The sequence below is a fragment of the Protopterus annectens genome, chromosome 4.part1 (genome assembly GCF_019279795.1).
Source record: "Protopterus annectens isolate FY-2018-M chromosome 4.part1, PAN1.0, whole genome shotgun sequence".
NCBI lineage: Eukaryota > Metazoa > Chordata > Ceratodontiformes > Protopteridae > Protopterus > Protopterus annectens.
The window spans coordinates 630,860,942-630,882,066 of NC_056734.1; the positions used below are offsets into that span (position 1 = coordinate 630,860,942).

Consider the following 21,125-nt stretch of genomic DNA (forward strand, 5'->3'; position numbering starts at 1 on the left):
GAGTGATCTCAACTTCTTACTAAGGCTGACCAGGGAGTTCCTGCAATCTCTTTTTGCAATAGCTTCTTCCTTCTGTTGTAGAGTTTATTTATGGCATGGGACCACCAGATTGGCTTCCTTTTTTTGGAGGATAGCGTCTTGCTTCTTTTGGGGATGACACGATCATGCACTTGTGTATGTGCTTATACAGTGCAGTTGTAAAGGATTCAGCAGTTGTACCTCTATTTTCAGTCTGTATGGGTGTCATGAAGTTTTTTTTATGGTGGTTTCCTTAATGGGGGGTGGGGGCGGGATATGGATGCGTCTAGGGTGATTAGCTTGTGGTCGGATCTGACCAGCGAGGAGTTGACCTCTGGCATGGAACATTGGTTGCAAATATTGGTAATGACCAGGTCCAGGATAATGCTGCCCCTGGTGGGGGTATGGACAAGCTGATCCTGGGCGTTGGAATTTATGAATTCCTAAAAAAGTTGAGCAAATGAGTTAGTACATGAGTAATTTTCCCAGTTGATGGTGGGGGTAGTTGAAAAAGCCCATTATTAGGGTATTGGGCTGTACCTTAATATTATCCAGTATATCGTGAAATGTGGAGTGGGCATCCTGGGGATCTGTAACAAGCTACAACCTGGATTACAGTCTTTCCCAGTGTTAGTTGCTCTTGGATAATTTCAGATGCATTATGTTGAGCAACTAGCCTGGAGGTGTGGATATCCTTAATGAATATAGACACGCCTCCTCCTTTAATGTTTCAGTCCAGGTTAGGTGGCCGAAAGGTGTGGTATGAATTATAGCCTCTTTGCGTTTTTTCGGAATGGCGGTAGTCAGATAGCTTACCAAAGACATATCTGGATAATTGAACTGAGTACCAAAATATTTAGAAGCGTAAATATACCGACGACGAATAGATTGTTGCTTAAATAAGGCACAAAACCGACAGCGAGGTACGTCGTGGTCAGGGCCTAGGCAAGGAATGAATGAAATTCTTTGTGAGGTATTTGCTTTCCACAAGAAATACAATTATTGACTTTTACTGACATCGATTTAGAGCAAGAAAAAGTTTCCTCAATGGGATACTTAGCTTTAGTTGAAGACTAAGGTTCTGCAACTCGAAAACGAAAATTTCAGGAATTGGCCGACCGGCACTTGTGAACTGCTTCTGCTTCGGGCACCGCATGGCAAGAAAGACTAATGTAATGGCTTCAGCTGCATGCTTTATACCCCTGACTACCTGACGTCATGGAAGATGAGACAGCAACCGACGCAGGACCCAAGACTTTGATAATGAGGCCCACTGAGAGCTACTGCAAGCAGATAGCCCAAATGTGGTAACTGCAACAGTGAATACACTCGAACATTTGCATTTATGGTAAGTGTACACAACTGTACTTTTATCCTGGTGAGTGGGACATCAGTGTGCCTGACTATAGAGTCGCATATGACTAGTGTGTTGGGTAAGTTGTTTTGCCTTATGGGCTGAGGTTGAGTGGCACACTGATTTTGTGGGCTATGTGTCATTTGGGTATTGTTGGGGGTGGTGGTTGCTTGCGTTTCAGCTTTTCAGGTCTTTGTTGTTTGGGCAGATTTTTATTGATAGCCTCCGCGAATGTAAGTGTGTGTTTTGTGTTACTATGTGTGGGTTTAGGTGGTGTAAGTTTTGATGGACTATGTGTTGAGTGTGGTTTGGTGCAGGTATTTACCTTCTCCTCTTGATTAAATAGTCCAGTCTTGGCTGGAGAGAGCTTGGCTTCCAGTTTGGCTACATAAGTGCATCTCTCACAGGTTGTAGTGTTGGATGGTAGGAGGAGAGGGTTGTCAGTGTACATGAGGCAATTGCTACATTGCCCCATGATGCCCAGATTCATCAGGTGGACAGGGGAAAACAGCAGGAGATGACCCTTAGACATGCCTGGATAGGTGCTTATTAATTTAAGTACTGAAAACTGTTTTCCTCTTACAAGTGGGGAAAGTTGAGTGCTGCAGTAATTTGTAGATTATTTAGTGCTTGCAATGAGATTTGAACAAGTGCTGAGCACAAGGTAAACGTTTTGAGTGTTAAAACTAGAAAACTGGCTAGTTCTAAGGGAAAATTTGAAGAGAAGACTTTCTGGCACCAGGAATAGTTTAACCCTAGTTAAACAGTGCTGTGCAATGTATAAAACCGTGCAAGCACAAGTTTTTAAACAGAAAGATGAAAGGGATAGAAATAGCCCAAAATGTCCAGTAAAACAACAGATTCTGAGCTGAAACTACTCCTCCAGCGAAAAATAGGCTGCTCAAAGCTCACCACTCTCACTGATGAACAGAGAAGCTTCCTTCTATCTTAATAAGGTCTGGGCAACACAGAAACTACAAAACAGTTCAGAATGTAGCAAAATCTGAAAACTAGACTCTACTAGTTATAGAAAGGCAGGATACGAGTAGAGCGATAGGATTTTTTTTTTTCAAAAAGTAAAATAGATACAGTAATACAAACACTTTTAAAGCAGAAAAATGGATATCACACTTGAGTGTGTAGCCCTCAACAGTTCAACAGTTGAAAAACACTTGAAAATGATCAGTTAAAGAGCAAACAGTATCAGAATTAAAAAAAATAGTCTAAATAAGTTGCAAAGTTAATAAAAAATGCTCAGAATAGTGCGGATAGCGAAAATAAGCAATAAAAAGCAAAACAGAAGTACTTAATCCACTCAAAGTCTCTCTTTTCTCTCTCTGCTGCTGCTGTAGAACTCTGCAGGACACCCAGGCAGGATCGTGCTGAGGTAATACAAGAGCAAAAAATGCTCAAACACAGGTTTTTAAACAGAAAGATGAAAGGGATAGAAATAGCCCAAAATGGCCAATAAAACTACAGATTCTGAGCTGAAACCACTCCTCCAGCGACAGGCTGCTCAAAGCTCACCACCATCACTGATGAACAGAGAAGATTCCTTGTAATCTTAGTAAGGTCTGGGCAACACAGAAAAGTACAGTTATGTACACTTACCATAAATGTAGATGTTCGAGTGTATTCACTGTGCAGTGATTACATTTGGGTTATCTGCTTGCAGGCAGCCCTCAGTCGGCCTGATTAACAAAGTCTTGGGTCCTGTGTCAGTTGTTGTCCCTTCTTCCATGACGTCAGGTCGTCAGGGGTATAAAACATGCAGCCGACGCCATTACATCAGTTTTTTCTTGCCCCAGATGTTAGGTGCCCCCTTAATGGGAAGCGATTAAATATAAAAGTACAAAGATATACCTTCAACAAAAAAAGCAAATACACCAAAAAGGCTTTTAAGCATAGTAAAGGAAAGTAGAGATATAGTCAAAAGAAGTTAGGGGGCTGGAGGGAGGGTAACCAGGACTGCAACAGTGAATACACTCGAACATCTACATTTATGGTAAGTGTACACAACTGTACTATGTTCTTCGTGTTTCACTGTTGCAGTCATTACCTTTGGGTAGATTCCCAAAGCTATGGTTGGGAGGAGGAATTTAGATAGCATTAGGGCCAGCTATAAGGCCCTGCAAGACTGCAGTGGCAAAGCCAGCCCTGGATTTAGAGAAAATTGGCAAATGTTAATGCTTGGTGAAAGTATGTGCAAAACTCCAGGTAGCAGCTTCTAGGATATCCCTGGTAGGGTCGCCTCTGAGAAAGGCTGTAGAGGTAGATGCAGCCCTGGTGGAGTGAGGTCTGATCCCCTGGGGGATAGGTTTTCCATGGTGCTTATAGCAGAAATTAATGCAATGGCTTATCCATTTAGAAATGGTTTGCTTTAAAATACCCTTCCCCTCTACCCCTGCAGCAAATGCCACCAGCAGTTGTTCAGATTTCCTTTGAGGTTTAGTCCTGTCCAAGTAGAATCTAAGTTGTCTGTGCACATCTAAGGAATGCAGTATCCATTCCCCTTTATTCTGTGGATTGGGAAAGAAGGTTGGCAAATTAATGGACTGATTAAGAGCCACACTGGATACCACCTTGGGCATGAAGGCTGGATTAGTTCTGAGGGACACCCTGTCCGCATGAAAGATGATGAAAGGTTCCACTGCCATAAGGGCCTGTAATTCAGATACCCTTCTAGCTGAAGTGATTGCTAAAAGGAAAGCTGTTTTCCAAGAAAGAAATTTTAAGTCTGCAGTAGCAGCTGGCTTGAAAGGAGGTAGAGTTACTTTCTCCAAGACAAAGCTAAGGTCCCAGGCTGGGGTTGGAGCTCTCCTGGGTGGTCTCAAAATTTTGGCCCCTTTGAAGAACTGCTTGAGCAGTGGATGAGAGAAGAGAGAGGCTCTGTGTTATAATGAGCTGAAATGGCTGAGGCATGGATTTTAATGGAGGAAAAAAGACAGGCCCTTGCGAAGCATCTCAGTTAAGTATTATAAAATCTTAGGTAAATTGAGCGCTGCTGTGCTCATCCCTTGAGATTGGTCCCAGGCACAGAATCTTTTCCATTTTTCAGCATAAGATTTTCTAGTACTAGGCCTCCTTGCCTCTAAAATGATATCCATCACAGGTTTGCTGAGGGATGGTAAAGGATAGATTATGTAATTAGCCAGGCTGCAAGGTTCAGTGTTAGAAGCTGAGGGTGCAGAATTTGGTTCTCCTGCTGAGACAGCAGGGAAGGAGTCTGAGGCAGGTGTCATGGAGATAACCATGACACACTGCACAGGAGGGTGTACCAGTGTTGGCGTGGCCAGTCTGGAGCAATCAAAATCATCCTTAGTTTGTCCTGTTTGATTTTTAGTAGTACTTTGGAGAGCAGAGGCAGAGGAGAGGGAGGCATAGACTGATAGGTTTTTCCAGCTGAAGGTCAGAGCATCCACTTTCCAGGCTTGTTTGTGGATAGTCCTTGTGCAAAATTTGTCCAACTGGTAGTGCTGGGGAGAGGCAAACAGGTCTATATCTGGGCTCCCCCATTTGCTTGTCAACATGTTGAAAATCCTTGGTTCCAGTTTCCGCTCGTGTGGGTCCATGAGGTTTCTGCTTAATCCGTCTGCCAGTGTATTTAATTTTCCTGGCAGGAATTGAGCTTATAGGTGCACTTGGTAGCTCAAGGCTGTTACACAATGCCATGGCTAGTCTGCAGAGGGGGTAAGAATGTGTACCCCCCTGCTTGTTTATGTACCACATAACAGTGGTGTTGTCCGTCTTTACCATTAGTTGTCCTGGAAGCATGTGGTCCTTGAAGGCTGTCAGAGCATTCTGTACAGCTAACATTTCTTTTTGATTGATATGCAGGTGCATTTGACTTGGGTTCCATTTGCCCTGAATGCACTTCCCTGCCAGGTGAGATCCCCATGCATAGTCTTATGTGTCTGTTGTTAGGGTTTGGGCGGCAGGGGCTGGTGTGAAAGGTAGTCCCTTGTTTTGGTGTCAGGCCTCTACCCACCAAAGGAACTCTAGGCGTAGGCAAGGTATGATAGGATTCATTGTTTCTAGGTCTTGAGAGTGTTGACACCATAGGCTTTTTAGATACCACTGTAGTTTCCTCATATGCAGTCTTGCATATGGAATTAGAAGAATGCAGGAGGCCATGCACCCCAAGGCTTGCAGTATTTGTCTTGCAAATAGCAGGGTTTTTGTGGCCACTTGTTTGAAGTAGGTTGTCAAATGAATTTGTTTCTCTGGTGTGAGGTAAGCCATCTGGGAAGTTGGATTCAAGCTTGCTGCCAGGAATATAATTTGTTGACAGGGTACCAGGTGTGATTTCTTTTCATTTATGGTGTACCCCTGACAAGTTAGAACCCTTTGTACAAAGGCCAGATGATTCAAAAGTATGTCCTGGCTTTCTGCCTGAATTAGGCAATCGTCCAGGTATGGGTATATTTGAATATTTCTTTGCCTGCAAAATGCAATAACTGGAGCTAGGCACTTTGTGAATACCCTGGGTACAGTAGATAAGCCAGAGGGCAGTGCAGAGAACTGATAGTGCGTGTAGCCTGCTTTGAAGCATAGGTATTTTCTGCAAGATTCCCTGATTGGGATGTGCAGGTATGCGTCTTTTAAATCTAGTGTTGCCAACCAGGATTCTTTGCCTAACATAGGAAGTAATTGGTGAAGAGTCAGCATCTTGAATTTTGGAATCTCCAAAAAGGTGTTTAGAGTAGACAGGTCCAGGATAGGACACCATGAATTGTCTTTTCTGGGTACCAGGAAAAGTCTTGAGTAGAAACCTTGTCCCTTTTCCTCTTCTGGTACCAGTTGAATAGCCCCCATGCTTAAGAGAGAAAGTACTTGTTTTGGGGTCTCTGCCCACTAATTTGGGGTAGGTCCGGCCACCTGCTTGGTTTTGGCAACGTGTGGAAGTGAAATCTATATCCCTGGGACACTATATTTAAAACCCATTTGTCCTGGGTAATGGGTTCCCAATTCTTTGCATGAAGAGCAGTCTTTCCCCCCAAAGGGGAAGTCAGTTGATAAGTGCATGTAAATTTTAAAAGAAAGTCATTGAGACAGTTTACCATAGGGGGGAGTCTTATTCCCAAATTTGGAAGTGGAGGCCCCCCACTGCTTAGTTCTGTGTGTCCCCTGGGACTGAAACCTGGGGTTTTTGCTGTGTCTAGGTTTAGCTTGAGAAGACCTGGAAGGGGCTGGAAAGGACCATTTCTTAGAGGGCCAGTGATTTCTAAATCTAAGAGGCTGAACTTGTAAAAAATCTTTAGCAGTTTGCATAGATTTAGCTTTATCTTCCATCTTTTTAAGAACTTCCTCAGCCTTGTTGCCAAACAAGCGGTCCTGATTTAAAGGAGCATCCAACAATTTAGCTTTAACATGATCAGGCAAAGATTGCTCCTTAAGCCAAGCATGCCTTCTGAGCACAGACCCAGTAACAGCCACCCTGCAAGAGGCCTCTAATGAATCAAAACCACATTGCAAAGTATGTTTTCCAATTTGTTCAGCAGAATGCATTAAATCCTGTAATTCTTTATTTTTCACACAGTCAGGAATCAACATAATTTTCTGTTTAAGCAGTCCAATAACATGTTGCTGATACTTTAACATACGAAACTGGGAGTTTAAAGCCCTAATGGCCAAGGTTGCAGAAGTGTAAACCTTCTTACCCCATCTATCCAGCGCCCTGGAGTCTCTATTAGAAGGGGTAGGATTTTTAGCAGTAAAAGCCTTAATGCCCTTGGGCCCCTGTGAAATAGTCTCTGCATCTGCAATAGGATTTTTAAAAAGTAACTTGTGGGACTCAGGAACCCTGTAGTATCTGTCAGGTTTTCTGGGAGCCGGAGGCAGGGAATCAGGGACCAAACTAATTTCCGAAAAAGCATCATCAACAATGTCTAGTACAGGAGGAATAGCTAAAGGCCTATGCTGAGGTAGGAGAAGGAAATCCCTAAGCCTCTTTTTTGAATCAGAAAAATCCTGGCTTTCCCAGTGGAAATGCTCCCTTAGAGTATGTAAGGTTTCCCCAAAAGAAAAATCCTCAGGATGGGAAGCAGAGGAAATGGAGTCCTCTGCATCAGAATCTTCATAAGTAGATAAGGGCAAATCCAGATCATCAGATGAATCATAAACAACAGAATCCTGATCAGAAGATTCATATTCAACTTCCGTCCTAGGCCTCTTAGAAGTGGGGGGGGGGGGTTGGCTACCCCTGATTAGAGTTATTAGATCTTCAGCCATTCTTATCATTTGTTTTTTAGGCATAGAGGCCTAAACATTTGGCCTGGACGTCAGTTTTTTTAGGCATGGATCGAGATTTAGGCCTAAGTAAAGAAGGAGGCATCAGTTTAAAATGCAAGTCCGTAGGCCTCGATACACCCTCAGAAGCCGGTGCCTACACAGTGGTTCTGGACCCATCCAAGGTAGAGACATCCGCAGGTTCCATAGTTGAAGCATCTCGCGGCATACCGGACTCCAAATGGGTCTCAGTAGAGGCCTGCAAATCAGAAGTAGCGGGTATCAGGGGCTGCAAAAGCGCCTCACTGAGTACCGGTGAACTGGCGACTGGCTTAGGAGAAGCATCGTTGGCAATTTTGGACCTCGGCGGCCTGTCTCTGTCTTTATCTGTGCATTTTTTTTTTTCGGAATCCCGGTAGTCGGGTGGCTAACCGACGACATTTCTGGATAATTAAACTGGGAACTGAAATATTTAGAGGTGAAAATATACTGATGACAGATAGTGCACTGATTAAATAAAGCACAAAACCAACAGCAAGGTTCGTCGTGGTCAGGGCCTAGGCAAGGAATACAGTACGAATGAAAATCTTTATGAGGTATTTGCTTTCCACAAGTAATGCAATTATTAACTTTTACTGACATCGGTAAGGAGCAAGAAAAAGTTTCCCCAACAGGGTACTTAGCTTTGGTTGACGACTTCGGTTCTGAAACTCGAAAACGAAAATTTCAGGAGTCGGTCAACCGGCACTTGCGAACTGCTTTTGCTTCGGGCACCGCACGGCAAGAAAGAGTGATGTAATGGTGTCGGCTGCATGTTTTATATACCCCTTACGACCTGACGTCATGTAAGAAGGGACAGCAACTGACGCAGGACCCAAGACCTTGTTAATCAGGCCGACTGAGGGCCACTGCAAGCAGATAACCCCAAATGTAATTACTGCAACAGTGAAACACGAAGAACATCTAAAAACAGCCCAGAATTCAGCAAAATCTGAATACCGGACTCTCTAACTCTACTGGTTATAGAAAGGCGGGAAACGAGTAGAGAGATAGGATTTTTTTTTGTTTATTTTTTTTTTTTGTTTGTTTGTTTCAAACATTAATACAGATACTGTAATACAAACACTTTTAAAGCAGAAAAATGTCTATCGCACTTGAATGTGTAGCCCTCAACAGTTACAGTTGAAAAACACTTAAAAAGATCAATTAAAGTGGAAACAGTATCAGAATTGAAAAAAAAACAGTTCAAATAAGTTGCAAAGTTAAAACGCTAGGAATAGTATGGCTAGCAAAAATAAGCAATAAAAAGCAAAACAGAGGTACGTAATCCACTCAAAATCTCTCTTTTCTCTCTCTGCTGCTGTAGAACTCTGCAAGACACCCAGGCAGGATCTTGCTGAGGTAATGCAAGCTGGGAATATGCTGAGTTAGGAGCCTCTCTCTCCAGTGAGTCTTATTTATTTGTTGGCATAGATTTAGGTCCCTCATGTGGATAGTTTAAAACCACTGGTTTTGCAAAGAAGGAGAAAGTAAAAAATACTGGGTCTTTCATGGCTCAAAAAAAACAACACACAGATAAGCCTGTAGGCTACTGATTGTAATGAGAGGTGTGTTAATCTGTCAAGATAGTTGAAAGGTTAAGGCCTTTGATTTCCTTGCTAAGGTGTCTTATGAAGCACTCTGATGAAGTCTTCATAGAGAGATGAAAGCACTCAATCTTGTTATTAAAATTCTTGATGTTACCATTTTTGTATCATCAGTGGCATTTTTTCTACATGGTTCTTGGTTTATACTAATTAAGCTACACAATTTCTACAGTTTGACTTCCAATTTATAAATACCAAATAGGGAGTTACATTCAAAGATGGGTCTGTTAAGGGAAGAGTACAGTTGCAGGATGACTTCTTTGGATCTTGAAGACATTCCCTTGGAAATTAAATGGGACAGATAGAAGAATTTCCTGACTGTGGTATAGAATGAGAATTGCCTGCATAAGTACCCAGGTCTGTTATGGTGTGGAAGCCCTTGAAATATTTTTGAAACCATGAACAGAACTCATTGGCTTTATGTAAATTTTGTTTGCAAAACAATTTTTTTCTTGTTTGATAAGGTTTGCTATAAACAGATTAGGGGTACAGTCATGGGTGCACCCTTTGCAACTGCTTATGCTTATTTTAATGACACTTTTGGAATGTCATTATATCTATGATCAGCCACTTTTTTATAGAGTGTGTGCCTTTTTATTATCATTACATTGATTTTTTTATGCCAGTGTGGTACCCATGGCTGTAATGTGTTTTTCAGTTGCCTTAAGAATGACAGGTGTGGTATTTAGTGTGATGACCAAGTATCAATAGAGCAGGTCCACTATTTTGGTATAATGTTAAAAGCTCAAGGGGTGTACAATCATCATGCCTTTATAGAAGGTCTACTAATACTATTAATTATTTACATGGTAATAGTAATCATCCCCCATCTGCTAAGCTCTTTACCATATGGAGAGTTCTTAAAAGACAGCAGGGTTTGTATTGAATTTCTAGATTATTTACAGGAAACTTAGAACGTTATACAGATGCTTATTACAGCAGGCTGTAGGATGAAAAATACAATTTCAACATATTGAAGAGCCATTCAACAGGCACAGAAGGAATTATTAGCTTTGAAGAAAGTGATTCCGGGTAAGAAGGAAGAACGTAATAATTATGAGAGATATCAACTTATACACTGAAAGCTGTTAATAGAAGCATAAGTGTTCTGCATCTCCTACAACCCCTGCATATATATATATATATATATATATATATATATATATATATATATATATATATATATATATATATATACCACACTGGGGAAAGGGCAAACTCCAAATCCCAAAAAAATCCGGCTTTCAGAGTATAAGCCAGTTTGATGTTTTGCTCTTCGATCTGTTGCTAGTTGATCATCTGGGCTTCTGACTATATGATATGGATGTGCACACACACGCACATACACACACACACACAATATATATATATATATATATATATATATATATTTTTTTTTTTTTTTTTTTTTATTTATATATACAGACACGCATATACATATTATATACCTATGTACATACAGACACACAAAACATTTTTTTCTGCACTTGTTTTTTCTGTTGACTACTTGGAAGACTTCAGGCCATGGTGCCATGAGTCTATGTTTTATTGAATTCCAGTTGCCATATGTCATCATTTTATGCTTATTTTACCTTTTTATAGTATTAACGGGTAAAAAATATTCCCTCATGCTGGTATGTAGAAATTTGCTGTATTTGTTTGAAAATAATAATCTGTTTCCTTTGTTTATTTGAGTGAAAAGTTGTCAAATGCTACAGTCTAATCTGAGATGTTAAAAAAAAAATAATGTCTTCTAGAGATCTACAGAAACTTTTGTTTTGGTTGTTATATCTGACAGGTCCTTACTTTAACCCACGGCCTCGCCTGCAAATTCCACGTGACCTGGCAATGTGCATCACCCCAAGTGGTCAGTTCTACTGTTCAATGTGCAATGTTGGAGCAACAGAAGAGGCAGAATTTCGGCAGCATTTGGAAAGCAAACAGCACAAAGGCAAAGTCTCTGAGCAGCGTTACAGAACTGAGATGGAATGTCTTGGATATGCATGAAAAGAACCTTTTATGACAAATGGAACTCATATTTAACAAAAAAAGAAAAAAAAAGTCATGCCTTTATTTTGCAATGAGTAAACCTGTATGAACATCAAACTGCCGTGCTGGTAGATTTAGAAAAGGATGTTATAACTATATTTTGCTTGTAAAAAACTTAAGTATATCTACTTAGTTGCAGGAATGGTAACAGTCAGAAATGCAAAATAAAACCCAAAGCAGGTGTATGCAACTCTGGCATTGTGTTGTCATGAAGGAAGAAGCAGGTAAACATTTTGTACAGCTATATGTATGTTTTATGCAAATCTGCAACACGGGATAGCTATGATATTTTTAAGCATATCTCTGTATCTCACTTCTGTTTTTCTGAATGTGAAAAAATAGACAGAAGTCTGAGAAGCTGAAAATAAATCTATGAAAAGGGTTTAAAAAGCACCACAGAACTTAAGTATTTTTGGCTTATGATTTTTTAAATTATTTATTTTAAAATATTGAATAATATGCATGAACATGAACATTTTAAACTTGTTGAGTCTGCAAGTGGTTATACTTGATCAGTGCCCTACCCTTGTAACAAATGTTTAATTTATTTTATTTAAATTTTGAAGTTTTCTAATTCATATTCAGCACAGGATGTATTTTATTTGGTGCCTGGAAAAAACTGTACAGGACAGAAACCCTGCAAGTCTATTGCTAAATTTGTTGTATACAGCAAATATATTACGGCATTCTCCACAACCCTGACTTGTGCTTAACAGTCACATGTTCAGTACACTGGTGCACCAGTGGCTGAAGAGTGCACACTAACATTCTGGGCATGCTGTAGGGTGCACCGTGAACACTGCTGATTCTCTGTAATATGTAAAGATACTGGTGAAAGTGCTACATTCAGTTACAGTTTAATTTTTCAGATCTTAGTACTCAAGTCAGTGTAGTGTAACCTGGCACCAGTGCAGTGACATTTCACACCTTATTAGCCTGAACTTGAATGAGAGAAATCCCCAGAGGTTTCTCCAGGACACCTCTGTTCATTAAATTAACCTCGGAAGAGACCATGTATAAGCTGCTTGTTAATGTGATATTCATTTCAGGGGCACACATGTACCACCTGTCCAGTGCAGGAATTGAGAGATGGATGGAGAAGCAACACAGGTAGGGCACATCAGGTGCTGTATGCCATACAGATGTTAATAGCATTGAAAGTGCTAACATAGCGAGTACTAAACTTAGAAAGCATGCACGAAGGTAGCATAGTGTACTAAACTTAAAAAGCATGCACAAAGTTAGCATAGTGGGTACAAAACTTAAAAAGCATGCACAAAGTTAGCATAGTGGGTACAAAACTTAAAAAGCATGCACAAAGGTAGCATAGTGGTTACTAAACTTAAAAAGCATGCACAAAGGTAGCATAGTTGGTACTAATCTTAAAAAGTATGCATAAAGGTAGCATAGTGGATACTAAACTTAAAAAGCATGCACAAAGGTAGCATAGTGGGTACTAATCTTAAAAAGTATGCACAAAGGTAGCATAGTGGATACTAAACTTAAAAAGCATGCACTTAGGTCACAGACAGCACAAGTGGTGCTGAGAGAGGTGGGTTTATGCATAAAGGATATACAGGCCATGTTATAAATACTACAGTAGAGTGATTGTAGACATGGATTGTATATTTAAAGGGTGCACAGCAATTCAGGCAGCACACCTGCCTTAGAAATAATTCAGCAGGTGCTGAGGCAGTGGGTAGTGAGGGGTGCTGGACTTTAAATGTGTTTCAGGATGTACTATGGATATAAAAAGTTTACACACCCCTGTTAAAATGCCAGGTTTTTGTGATATAAAAAATGAGACCACAATAAATAATTTCAAAACTTTTCCCGCCTTTAATGTGACCTGTAACCTGTACAATTCAATTAAAAAACAAACAAATATGTTAGGGGAAAAAATATAAAAAAAACATACAATAAGCTGGTTGCATAAGTGTGCACACCCTTAAACTAATACTTTGTTGAAGGACCTTTTGAATTAATTACAGCGTTCAGTCTTCTTGGGTACACACCTGCCATCAATTAAAGAGTGTCTGATTAACCCCAAAGTAAAGTTCAGCTGCCCTAGTAGGATTTTCCTGACACTTACTCAGGTGCCTGCTACAGCAAAGGGATGTCATTGTTGAAAGGTATCAGTCAGGAGAAGGGTACAAAATAATTTCCACAGCATTGGATATACCATGGAACACAGTGAAGACAGTCATCAAAAAGTGGAAAAAATATGGGGCAACAGTGACATTGCAAAGAACCAAGTCTCCCAAAAGCGTGTGGGAAAATGTGTTCTGATCTGATGAGACCAAGGTTGAACTTTTTGGCCACAATTCCAAAAGGTACATTTGGCACTAAAACAACACTTCACATCACCAAAAGAACACCTTCCCCATGGTGAAGCATGGTGGTGGCAGTATCATGCTTTGGGGTTGCTTTTCTTCAGCTGGAACTGGGGCTTTAGTCATGGTGGAGGGAATTATGAACACTTCCAAATAACCAGTCACTTTTGGCCCAAAACCTTCAAGGTGTCTGCTAGAAAGCTGAAGATGAAGAGGAATTTCTCCTTTCAACACAACAGTGACACAAGCATACATCCAAATCAACAAAAGAATGGCTTCATCAGAAGAAAATTATAGTTTTGGAATGGCCCAGCCAGAGCCCAGACCTAAATCCAGTAGAAAATCTGTGGGGTGACCTGAAGAGGGCTGTGCACAACAGATGCCCTCGCAATCTGACATATTTGGAGCACTTTTGCAAGGAAGAGTGGGCAAATATTGCCAAGTCAAGATGTAACATGCTGATAGACTCCTACCCAAAAAGACTGAATGTTGTAATTAAATCATAAGTTGCTTCAACAAAGTATTAGTTTAACAGTGTGAACACTTATGCAACCAGCTTATTGTATGTTTTTTATTTTTTATATTTTTTCCCTTAACAGATTTGTTTGTTTTCTTCAATTGAATTGTATAGGTTATAAGTCACATTAAAGGCGGGAAAAGTTTTGAAATGATTTATTGTGGTCTCATTTTTTTATATCACAAAAGCCTGGCATTGTAACAGGGGTGTGTAAACTTTTTATATCTACTGTATAAGTGCATCTTGTCAAGTGCGGTTTGGGGGTGCCATACTGAACTGACATTCAGATTCACACAGTATGCAAGTAGTGGCTAAGAGAATTAAACCAAGGATGGAAGGATGACCCCCCCCAAAAGTTCATAGTTGGCACCTTTTCTGCTATACTGCCACTGTGTAATAGGGCTACTCTGCAAGAGCATCGAGGGCTAATATTTATATTGGGTGTGTACAGCAGGGCAACAATATATGCTCATCATCAGAAGCCTAAGATATATGGATTATGTTCTGCCTAGGATGTAACAGCTGGCCAGTTTCCAAAGCATCAGGGCACGTTCTGTGCTACCAAAGCATTAGACACCTCAGGATAAGCTAACTAAAAGATAGACTGAGCACCAAACCCTTCAGAGCTTTCCTGCCACTGAGGAGAGGGCTCCTCTGCAGGCTTTTGAGGATCGACAGTCAGCTTGTGCTTTTCCATTGTTGAACAGATAAGTTCCCTTTTGGGAGAAAAATTCCATGTTTTATAATTATTGTTTAAACATACTTTTCTGTTTAGGAAAGTATTTTTAAGCTGGGAATATGTGTCTGCGTGTGGTTTTTTTTTTTTTTTTTTTTTTTGATTGTCATGTGACTTTACTGTACTTTTAAAAGGGAAGACAGTCTTGTTTCTGACAAAATTATTAAACATTCTAAAACTACCTTTTCTGTAGAGAAACTGTGTTTAAATTACTTTTGGGGGATGTCAAAGTGTATTTGAGTACTTTCTGCTTTGTTTTGAACAGAAAAAGTTACTTTTAAATACTTTATATTTTACCGTCTTGTGCTGCTTAATTTCCATGAGAAAGAAGCACCATTCTCAGTTTGACCATGGAACAAACAACTGGTCCCATGTTCAGTCCTTCTTCTAGCTACGAAAAGAAAAAGTTAACTAAACAGCATTTTCCACCACAGAAAGTTACCAACTTGTCTCATTCGCAGGTGGATGGCTGCTGTGGCCAAAGCTGGTTCTCCAAACCACTCATCTTTTTCCCTGGATCCTTCTGGTGTTGCCCATGTCCAGGGGTTAGCCATGTTCTTGGCAGCTATTAGGGTCCCCTCCGTGCGCAAGGGAGAACCACACTTGTTAGTACTGGGAGAAGGAAAGGTGGCCTGCTTAGCCAGCATGTTGTGCCCATCCCTGTGGAAGCTGATGCTGCCATTGATAAACCTTTTTGCCCCTACTTTCCTGTAAAAAAAAAAACAAAACAAAAAAAAAAACAGAAATCTAAACATTTATCTTCTCCTGCACCGGTTCCACTAAACAAGAGTAGGTTTTAGGTGTGACTCAGGGTCTTGTACAGACTGTTGACCCTTCTTATAAGGTAGTTTCAGGTTAAAAAATGTATTCCTCTTTTCCTGAAGAGATTGAAGAATCTGAATCTGTAAAGGAATGTGAGGGGACAGGTGCAGTTTTTTTTTTCTTCTCAGATTTGTGATTCAGGCTCACATGAAAGCATGGTATCAATCTCCCTTTGAGAGATTTTGCTTTCGTTAAGACTGTTTAGAATGTATCAGTGTTAGTGGGAGAACACTGAAGTTTCTCAGTCCATCAGAAAATACTTTTCAGCTGTTACAACTGGATTTCCCAAAATCTTCACTTTTTCACCCAGTGCTGTCAGCATTGGATAAAGCATTTGTCACAGCCTTTGGGTTCCCTGAAAATCAGCCTGCTGCACCTAAGAAATAGAAAGTACAAAGTTTCTGTATACTCATCCTGGACCTGACCCTGCATCCACCTGCTGCCAAGCATTTTGTTAATTTTAGTCCTCCCCCTTCAGACAAGGATTGTAAAACAATTGATACATTTCGAAAAAATGTATGCTTCTGCAACTTTAATTTTTAGAATTTTGAATTGTCAAGCTCATATTTTAAAGTTTATTCTGACGATTTGTGAAAATATGAAGAATGTTTTATCCGCAGTTCCCTCCTATAAAGAAAAAAAATCTGTTATGTGTTTTTTCTTCCATTTCTCAGGTCACTACTCATTGTTTAAAGTATGTTTATGACTCTGTAGATATGCATGTATGGCTGTGGCCATTGGTACTGCTTTAAGGAGATTTGCTTGGCTGCGTTCTCAGAACCCTCCAAAAGATGTAAAAAATGAGATTTTTAATTTCTCCTTTGGATGGTTATTTAGTTTTTAGACCCTCTTCTGCAGAGGTTATCAAAAATATTATAAGATAAGTAAGCTGAGTCAGGTGATCTCTCAGATTTTAAAGTTGTCCTTTTTTGAATGTTCCAAGGGATTTTCTGCTCTCTCATCCAGTTTTGGCAAGAAACTAAGTAAGCAGTCTCAGTAGAATGCTGATAAGCAGACATTTAAGAACAATGGCAGAGAGGTTCTAAAAGAAAGCAGGACCCCCCCCAGGCCAAAGGACAGTAAAATACTGCAGAGTAACTATGTAAGTGACCTATTACTTACTTCCCTCCCACCCTGGCAGTCCCTTACCCCTTCCAGAGAGTCTGAACCTCCTTTTATATCTTTGTCAACTGATTATTTCATGCAAATATCTTCTGAGGCTGATTCAGCAAGGTTACAGATAGTGGGAAGAAATTCCACCTTTCCAGGCAATTGTTCCATATCTGACAGACTAAACCTGTCTGTTTCCTCCTGTCCTACAGCACATGCTGTCTCAGGGAGTAATAGAAACAGTTCATTCTTCCTAGTTGAAAATGTTTTTATTCAAGAATGTTTCTGGTGCCAAGAAAGAAAATGCCTGGAGGTCAGTTCTCTCCCTTTCTTTCGTAAACCAGTGTGTGATAGTGCCCAAAATACTTTTACTTCATAACCTTTTGCCCCTTCTTATTCATTTGAGTTTTTTTGGTAACCTTAGATTTAAAAGATGCCTATCATCACATTCCTCTCCATCCAGATTTTAGTTATTTCTTAAGGTTTTGTGTCTGGATCACATTATCAGTTCTCTACCGTACTCTTTGGGCTATCCACTGCTTCAAGAGTGTTCACAAAATGTGTAGCTCCAGTCATAGCCCATTGCAGGCTACAGGGTATGCACATATTTCCATACTTAGATGACATATGTATCTTTGCATAGTCTTTTTTAAAGTAATAGGAATCTCTCACTTAGGTGAGAGATCTCTTACGCAGACTGGAATTCTGGGGTGTGTTCTAGACACTGCAGTACAAAGGGCTCCTCTTCTATAGGAAAAATATATCTATATTTAGATCTGTTCCAGGGGTTTTCCACTCAGACTTCAGGATTGTGGGTCTCATGGCAGCTATGATTCTCAAGATACATCTGGCAGGATTCCTTATGAGAAAGATATAATGATATCTGAAGTCTGTTTGGTCCATGAACCTACACCCATTATCTTTTCAGATTCCAGTTTTGAGATTTGTCAGAAGATAAATCACTTGGTGGAGACATCAAATTTCCTTGAATCCGAGTCTCCCCATCTCCGTTCCTGCTCTAAATTAGTGAGTCACCAAAGATGCCTCAGACTTTGCTTGGGGAGTAGTGTCAAGGGGGATAAAAGTGCAAGATATCTGGGACAGTAAATGAAGACACAAGTAAATAAACTTAGAAGAGGTGCTTGCCCTTATCAGGGGATGCAGCTCTCTTAATCACCTTTGGTCCCTAGGACCACTTCAAGTTGTTACAGACAATACCACAGTGATGTGGTACCTTAACAAGCAAGGGGAACCAGCTCTTACCCCTATGCAGACTAGCCATGTAAGCATTGGATGTGGCTTTACAGCACAATCTCACTCTACAGGTATCTTATATTTCATCAGAGCAAACAGAATTGTGTGGCAGAAAAGCTGTGCATTAACAAGGCAGACCCTCACTAATGGAAACTAGATCAGGGGTTCTTCCAGGATTTGATTGATCTGTAGGGAGTTCCTGAAATAGACCTGTTTGCCTCCTCTCTGAACAATCAGCTAGTAAAATTATCTTCCAAGTCTCCATGCAAGAAGTCCTGGAAGAAAGATGCCTTTCCCTTTGACAGGAATGTTCCTGTATGCCTTTCCACCCTCTCCACTGATACCCAGGGTACTTCTGATGATTTGGAAGGAATCCCTCGGGATCATTGTGGTGACTCCCCTCTGACCCAGCCAACGATGATTCTCCCTTCTTTTGGAATTGGCCAGGGCAGTTAACATAAGCTTACTCTCAGACTGGTTCTACTCACATAACAGGGGTGCTTGATACTTCTAGACCCCAAACAACTTCAAGTGGCTGCCGTGACAATAGCTTCTTAATGCCTTTTAAGCACCTGTTTATTGAGGATGTGCACCAGGGATTAATGTTAGCAAGAAACATGTTAAAAATGATATATGAGCAAATGGAAAAGGTTGTCTAGTAGGTCCCAGCAACATATTCAACACCTCGTTAGGGCAAGTGTTTCTCTGGTTTGCAATATTTGTGTGAGTTACTTTCTTATGGCTAGTCTTACAGCCCTATCAAAGTTCATTTGTTTGCCATTTCAGCACGTCTGTCCATGGATCCTCCATTTTCAATCCATTCTCATGACAAAATGTTTTTGAAAGGGGTATTACATAAGAGACGGGAAAAATCAATACATAAATAAATAAAAGTGAAAAAGTGGCTTTTCCTTAGGATCTTAGTAGAAGCTAACATTTACAACAGTTGAACCAGCTCATCTGGCTGACTTGAGGTTCTTAACATGGAAACAGTTTTACTGATTGTTCTGATTGTTCTTATCTCTGCAAGAAGAGTGTTTGAGATGCAAGCTCTTATGGTGGATCAGCCTTATCACATTTTCCACAGAGAAAAGATGTTTTTTTTAGAACTAATCCTTCTTTTATGCCTGAAGTGGTATCCAAGTTCACTTTAAGCCAAACTATCCATCTCCCTGTGTTCTTCCGTGAACAAAACAATTAAGAGAGGAAGGATACTTCATACTTTTGATATCCACAGACAGCTCAGGTGCTATCTTGACAGAACAAAATCTTTCAGAAATTCTGATTAGCTCATTTCTTATGAAAGTAAGAGGGGACAGCCTGTGTCAAAGCAGACTATTTCCAAATGGTTGTATTGAGCTATTAGTTTTATTCCTACCACAACAAAACTATTCCAGGTAGGGTCAAGGCTCACTCTACTAGGGGCTTGGCTTCATCTATGACTTTTGGAAAAGGTTGAACTTGAAATATTCTAGAAGCAACAACTTGGTCTTCTGTGCATATTTTTATAAAGCATTACAAGCCATATTTATTCTCCATATCTTGGTCTGACTTTGTTAGGACCATTCTGCAGGGGCTCCTGGACCCTTCCTCTTCAACTTCCCAGTTATATGCTGAGGTAGCTTAGGCTACTGCAGCAGTGATAATATGATGGACATAGTACAGCTGTGTAAGTAGACCTACCATAATAATAGGTGTTTGAATTATCACTGCAACAGTAGCTGCTCTGCTCCTCCATCCCCCTTGTTTCATGATGTCTGTTTTTATGTCTAGGTGTGTGGACATTTATTTCTTTTTTTACCATTCCTAGCAGTGTCCTCTCAGGTCTTTGCCTCCCTGTCTTAGTAGGCATGAACATTCTGAATGGTTTGGTCCCCAAAACTGTCTTTTAGTCATCTCAGCTCAAGCTAACAGTTGGACATGTGGAAGGTGCCTTAAAACTTTGGAAGCTGGTTGGCTGTTATGCCCTTAGCAGGACATAACTCATATAGCTCAGGTTACTGCAGTAGTGACCAAGATCAATTAAACATCTACTGTTATGGTAAGTTTACTTACATAACTGTACTTTTAATTCTATAGGAGTAGTATGAAGTGTACTTTGGGTGTACATGATTGTGAAGATAGTACAATGCAAGGCAAGACTGTGCACCCCAGATGAGTATAGTTTTTATGTGTTCACTCATCTTGGCAGCTGAGTACAGACCTGCCAAATCTTTCTTTCAGGTCAAGTTGTACATAGTGTGTACTATTGCAACTGACCATAGTGTACAGGAATGAGCAATTCAGCTCAGAAACTTAATGAAGTCTGTTTTTCTCATTAAACATTCTTGTGCAATTGCATGTTGTCCAATACAGTATTCATATTGTCTGACTAATATTATGAAAGTAAAGAGTCTTACAATATTACTGGGCAGCACTACTTTCAGTGCATCACCCAGGTGCACATGGGATCATCTGTGATGCTGTTGTGCTGTATAGCTGTCATGGTGGCATGGTATAAATCTGAGCTAATTTATGTGCTTTTTATGTGTACCTGTGTTGGAGGAGTGGTTTAGGGAGTAGGAGCTGTACTTCCATAGGTACAGAGAGGACTGCTTTTGCAAATGGTCCTATGTAAATGTGTACTTTAAAGTTTCAGTAAACAGCCTTGGCATACAGTATAGATGTCTCCAAAATTCATTAGCATTGGTATTTAAATTGTGTAGCTCATTTGCATATGCACTGTGTACCAGGTGCTTGCTTGGAAAACAGTATCATGTCATTTTTGCAACTGTTTTGCAATTGCTTCTGAATTAGGAGTTGGGCTTTTACCTGCATTTCTGTGCACAGTGGTCATAACGACTTCAGGCCACATATCTAAATCCTGATATCAGTAGTAGTAGCTGCCTTCTGCTGGCAGTTCTTGAATGTATCTGTATTTATGTAGATTTAAGTAATATTGCCAGGCTGTTGTGAAAGACAAAGCATTTTTTTAAAAAGTTTGTTTGTGTCTTTCGGCTTTTTCCCAGTTAGGGGTCGCCACAGCAGAACTCTGGTCCGCTAATGATTGGCAGTAGAT

At 40.3% G+C, this 21,125-nt stretch overlaps 1 protein-coding gene across 1 annotated transcript in view; it reads left to right on the forward strand.

Annotated features, from left to right (window-relative positions):
- Nucleotides 1-11,701, forward strand: part of ZMAT3 (zinc finger matrin-type 3) — an 808,181-nt gene extending 796,480 nt beyond the window's left edge. The window contains exon 6 of the mRNA XM_044070445.1: nucleotides 11,045-11,701. Within this exon, the coding sequence (XP_043926380.1) occupies nucleotides 11,045-11,253 (209 nt within the window). The 3' untranslated portion in view covers nucleotides 11,254-11,701. The remainder of the gene's footprint in view (nucleotides 1-11,044) is intronic.
- The last annotated feature ends 9,424 nt before the right edge of the window (nucleotides 11,702-21,125 follow it).